The sequence below is a fragment of the Anopheles arabiensis genome, chromosome 2 (genome assembly GCF_016920715.1).
Source record: "Anopheles arabiensis isolate DONGOLA chromosome 2, AaraD3, whole genome shotgun sequence".
Classification (NCBI taxonomy): Eukaryota; Metazoa; Arthropoda; class Insecta; order Diptera; family Culicidae; genus Anopheles; species Anopheles arabiensis.
Genome location: NC_053517.1, coordinates 32,052,076 through 32,058,075, shown reverse-complemented (window position 1 = coordinate 32,058,075; position 6,000 = coordinate 32,052,076). Strand labels below are relative to the sequence as shown.

The window sequence follows — 6,000 nt, the reverse complement described above, 5'->3', positions numbered from 1 at the left end:
TAAGGGACATCGCTCTTGGTGAGATGTGGCTTGTTTCTTTCCACCGTGTTTGTGACACACGAAGCACCAGTCCAACCGGTCAGCTGCACATACATTTTCAATATTAATAATGATCCTTTATTCATTACATTGCTCTTCTTTCCAACATAATTTGCCCGGATGCTGCGCTGCGTCCATCCACAGGGTACGGCCCCCGTTTTTCTCTGCCAGCAAGCGTGATAGCACGACTGTCTGACGGCCGGCCCGTGCCCAATATGCTGCTGCCGAATTATGTTAATTATAATAAGTTACTTGTTTTACTGCTTTGCCTGCTTACTAATGTATATGCCTCCCCTAACTTTTGCTCGATTTGAATGCAACCTAACCGCGTTACGCATCTCATGCGTGTATTAGCTGCTTGCCTGCTGTTACACGAGTTACTTAAAGAAGATGATTTAAGCATAAGGACAAAGCAACACAAAAAGACATTCTTTTTCTGTAACTAGAAAACGGAAATAGAAGCGCTCGCGTAGGGCAAACGATCGAGATATAAATCAAGATCGAGCTGAATTGCATTCAGCATCAACAACGCAAAAGATAGATTCTCTGCTACACACTTGTTGTTACACCTGTTCCTGTTCATGTCTTTCGTGACGATTGATCGAATGTAAAAATGGTGTTTGTAAAAGCCTTCCAAACGGTGACGTGTATAAATGGTTCAGTTTCATGGGTGAGACAAGCGAGCGAGCGTACCGTTCACAAAACGGGAGACAATTAATGGACTTTCCGGTGTGCACACTAGGGTATAGATAGCTGGTTCGGCTTTGGTTCCAGTGGAAACACACGCAATGAGCAGTGGAGGATAAGGAACGCCATAGCTCCCCACTACCATACCGTTTTAGTACATTTGTTTTTTTTCCGATTCTTTTCCACTGTATATGTGCTTCGTTCACAGCCAGAGAAACGGGTAGAGCCATGTTTGTTTTCGAATGGTTCAATACGATAGGAGAAAGCTGTGCCGTTCACCACTACAAGTCGAGGTACAACAGTGCATGGGTGCTAATAAATTGCAGCAAAAAACCTAGAAAAAAAGACTGCATTTGCGTCCGACAAAATGGCGCAGAAATGACTCATTTCTGCCAAATCCAAACGGTTACATGCAAATTAAACAGCTCCGTCCGGCAACTCTATTACCCCCCAACGGCATACTATCCTGATTTGATTTCCTGGGGGTTTACGAGCTTTAAAATTGAATATTCGCCTTACTCCACTACCATAAAAGACTCAAGACAGTTGGTCATCTTCTCTTCAACAGTAGAGAAAGCTTTCAAACAAAACATACTTTCATTTTTCCTATTTCTTTCCCGTTGTTCTCAGTTTTGCCAAGACAAACACGTCATCATCATAATAACTAAATTTTAAATTCATCTTTGGAACGGAAAATAGCTCTAAACGGGGTTTAAATAATCCATTTTACTTCATTGCATTTCATCACTGTTGTATACTCGTGCACTTCCCTTTGGTGGTGTGTAAATGCTTGCACAGTTGTGTTTGCTGCCAATGCTGCGCGCATGTTGAAAAAACAAAACCGATTCCTTTCGCCAAACGAGCAGCTGGAGTTAAAGCATTTTTTTTTTGTTTAGATGAAGTTCTAAAGTTTGCATTTGAATTGTTATCGGGGGGGGATTTACAGTGCTTTAATAAATCATGCTTTGCCATCTCTAGTATGAATACTTTCTCAACGCACGCACACACACACACATACGCATAAACAAGCTTATTTGCAGGGGCAAAATTATTTACTTGACCGATGCTTTCCTTACACCATTGATAGGGGTCATCATATTGGTCTCATATTTGATGATCTTTCATTTCTTTTTCTCACTAATCTCTTCACAGTGCGCGTACCATCTTCCCCACGCCGCAGATTTGGGTGGAACATATATTTCTACTTAGTTTCCAGAAGGCAATAAAACGATCAACCGAAAATAATCGGAAAATCTCTCTCTCTTTTTCGCTCTCTCTCTCTCTCTCTCTCTCTCTCTCTCTTTCTCTCATATGTTATGTACGGCATTGCCGTATTCCATCATCGCGTATTGAGTAATGTGTGTATGGGTGTTTGTGTATAGGTATGCATATGTATATCTACATTTATATATATAATTCTCTCATACGCGCATGCACATATTCCAGAGTCCAGTTCAGAAGTTTGTTTTTGCATTTTGCACATTATTTTCGCCCATGTACTACACCATTATGTCCTCTACCACCATACCAATAATGGTGACGATCCGCGTAAATTTTTTCTTCTTCCCTCGCTCTGCTGTCTCACTTCGAGCACTCCCTCTCTGCGTATCTATGCTATGTATGGGAATCGATTTCATTTCCAATTTTGGAATTGATTTCCAATCATATTTTGCCCTCACAATGTTGAATGATAACATTACGTCCGCTACCACTGAATATGTTATGCATGATTTGTTTCCGTACGCGTGGTTTCGAGACTATAAATACAGATGCTTTACATATCATCTCTTGCCCTTTCCCTGCACTTCGAGTTCATAAATAATAGTACAGAATACAACCTTCACGCAGCTGTGGCTGGAAAGTGTGTGCACTCTTCAGATAGACACATGAGTGGCTCTAACACTATGACCGTGGTTGGTTAGTTTGTCCCTACAAGCAGGTGTGCTTTCACTCTTTGCATTCACTCGCAATGCTGTTTTTGCTATTTTTCTTCTTATTGTTGTTGTTGTTCTTGTTGTGCTGGCACTACAGCTGTGGCTCAGCATGTCTTCATGCAATCTGTTTCGTTTGGTGTATGCACGATCTCTCTATCTCTTCTGGTATCGATAGCAGAGTTGCCGGTACGATCAAGAGTTTCCATATTTCCTTGCCACACATTTTACACTTGCATGTCTTTCCTATTTCTTCTAACCCTGTGTGTGCCACTTTGGCATATTACATTTGTCGGCTTAATTCACATATTTTGCCCTAGCAATCTACTATTGCTATCGCTTTAGTAAGCTTGTTTTATCATCGCTCTCTTACATCAGTGTTTCTTTTCGCCCCATACTGCACACAAAGCACGCCCACAGTGTGCAAACAGCTTCCGGCTTTACCGATGATGGTGCGCTGTTGTGTGTGTTTATTTGTTAACAATATCATGCGATAAAAACTACGTTATTATGTTTCTTTGCCCCGCATCATCATTCCTTGTGTTCATTAACCTCAACGGGCTTATTGTATCTTGTTTTTTGTTTTCTCTCCCTCTCTCTCTCTCTCTCTCTCTCTTTCCCTTTTGAATTCTCTCACATTCTCACTCGCTTCCTATATGCCGCGACACAGGGCGATAGTCATCGTCGTCCTCTGCCAACCGCATCGTTTACCATTTGCCAACAACATTCTCCACCGACTTTCTTTTCGCAACAGTTTTCGCCTCACTCCCGCAGAATGTGTTTCATTATTGATCTATGCACAAACATTACACTGTCTTTCGAAGTACACCACTAACGTACACCGTGGGGGAGGGGGAGGGTTATTGCTTCCATACACCCACAACAGAAGAATTGTTTTCAGTAGCTTAGAGGGACTGCACCTTGCATCGACCTTGCAGTGCTACGCCCTTAGCTGCCAAAGGAATTTTGCCGTGAGCCTGCCGAGGCACCGAAGGTGCGCAGAACAGGCACAGTCGAAACCACTGCCGGGCTATTACTGCCAGTAGCAACGGCGATGGTAGATGCGGTCGAATAGCCATGGACCAGCACTGACCGTTCCCTGGCTAGCGCGCCACTACTAATCACACTACTGCTACCACCTGCTGGATGCTGAACTCCGGCTGCAACCCAAATAGGGGTAGGCTTTGGTAGTGAAACCGCCGGCGGATAGGCAGGTAACTGTCTACTAGCACCCGATGATCCACTCGGTATCGCATGCGCTCCAGTGGAATGCAACAGGCTAGTAGTGGTGGTCACGATCGCTGTGGGCGGTGGGGAAAAGCAGGAACGGTCCGTGCCGTGCGATAGATCCTGCTGATACTGTGGGACGGGCTGGTGTAAGTGAAGCGCTTGCATTTGCATTACTGGTACCGTTTGTAACGACGGTGGAGGTGGTGGGGAAGGCAAGGAACAATCTTCCTCCTCCTCCTCCTCCGCAGCTTTCAAGCACCGGTCAGTCAGTGAAGCATTCGGACGAAGGGACGAAGGTGTAGCAGGGCGTAAATGCGACGAAGCCGTACCGCCATCGATACTTGGCAAAGATTCGTCCGAAAATACTATTGCTTTTATTGGAACATGTTTCAGCGTCATTGAAGACGATGGTACACCAGCGCCGGACGATGCTGATGCAGCGCCCGTAGATGATGATGCGCTTGCGGCTGCTGCTGATGCCGTATTGCCGTTCACTGTGTTAACTCGATCGTGGTCCTGGCAGTGCGCCAAATGCTCGGCCGCAGGATCGTACGGTACGGAGGTCCCGGTAAGCATTTCATCGTTACAAACGGCAATGGTAGAATCGTTAGTGGCATTGGTAGCGGTGTTTGCGGACGAACTGGCCGTCTGCGATGACTTCTTCTTGCTGCTGCGTCTCGTCAGGTAGCGGTTGAGAAGGGAGAGAAATTATTATTTCCGTTTATTGGTTGGATTCTGATTGCGCTGGGGCGTCTGCGGTCGCTGGTTGTTAGTACCGCTGTACTGATATTTAGCCTTCTTTTCCGACGGCTTCAAAATCTGCAAACATCAACAATAATGCATATTAGTAAATGGTTCCGCCGAGTGCCTTTAAATATACGCAACGCGCTGTACACGTACCTGAAACGAACACATTAAATTTGCATCAACCGACATCATGCCGCCGGCATTGTCAAATTCACCACAGTAGTTCGGTGCAGAGAACAGCGTCACCAGCGATCGCCGGGCAAAGAACTCATACCCGTCCTCCACGACCTGATGCGCCCGGCAGATGAGATCCAGCTCATGGATTAGCAGAAACTTTGCCACGATATCTACGCCGAACGTGAAGCTAACGCCACGGTCGTTCTCTCCCCATCCTTTCACATCTTTGTCCGGATCGCTCCACAGCAGATCGCACAGTAGGCCCGTATCGGGAACATCTGTTGGTCGCATGATGCGTTTGATTTGTTCCATATGCTACAGACGAACAAAAAAAACCACCCTTGTTAGTAGCCTCGAAACATTACAGGGTTTTCCAGGGGTTCTCATAATTGTGGGACATTTCTTTGACTCTTTCTTATAGGGAAGTGAACTTCAAATTATGGAATTTGGACTATAAGGCACCCTTTTTGGACAGGCTGCTTGGAAATTCCTATTGGATTTGTCCAACAAGGGTGCTATATAGGCCAATTCTCATTACACTTAGTTCATTTCGCTTAAGAAAGACTCAATAAAGTGTCCCACAGCTATGATAATTCCTGGAAAACTCTGTATTCACCAGCTAAAACCAAAAACTCTTACGTTCAAATCCGGACTTAAACCTCCGTGACAGCAGAAGATTTTCTCATCAATGATGGCAGCGATCGGCAGGCAATTGAAACAGTCCGTGAATGTTTTCCACAGCTTCACATTGTACCGCCGCTTGCACTCGTCGTAGAAACCTGCATTTAAATGGAAACGCATTTAATAATCTCTACCCGTTCGTGAGCATCGTGACCTCCTCTCCCCTTCGCTTTCTCACCATATATCCTATTAATACTGGCACACTCGTGATTTCCGCGCAGCAGGAAAAAGTTTTCCGGATACTTGATTTTGTACGCTAACAGGAGACAGATCGTTTCCAGCGACTGCTTGCCTCGGTCCACGTAATCTCCCAAGAATAAATAATTGGCCTCCGGGGGGAATCCACCGTACTCGAACAGTCGCAGCAAGTCTGTGTACTGGCCGTGTATATCACCTGCAAAGGAGGGCAAGCAAAGAGCAAAACAGAGTCATGAGCAACAGGATTTCTTTTTGCATAGCAACAATAGCACATCATTAAGCACCCCATTGACAGTGAATCGCACACTAC

General features: G+C 45.1%; 1 protein-coding gene across 5 annotated transcripts in view; it reads right to left on the bottom strand.

Annotated features, from left to right (window-relative positions):
* Positions 1–1,412: 1,412 nt before the first annotated feature.
* Positions 1,413–6,000, bottom strand: part of LOC120898266 (serine/threonine-protein phosphatase PP1-beta catalytic subunit) — a 41,402-nt gene continuing 36,814 nt past the window's right edge. For all 5 annotated transcript variants that reach the window (XM_040303869.1, XM_040303868.1, XM_040303867.1 and 2 more), the window contains 4 exons: positions 5,671–5,886; positions 5,451–5,590; positions 4,788–5,126; positions 1,413–4,706 (listed from right to left, as the gene is read on the bottom strand). In XM_040303869.1, the coding sequence (XP_040159803.1) occupies positions 4,599–4,706; positions 4,788–5,126; positions 5,451–5,590; positions 5,671–5,886 (803 nt within the window). In that variant the 3' untranslated portion in view covers positions 1,413–4,598. The remainder of the gene's footprint in view (positions 4,707–4,787; positions 5,127–5,450; positions 5,591–5,670; positions 5,887–6,000) is intronic.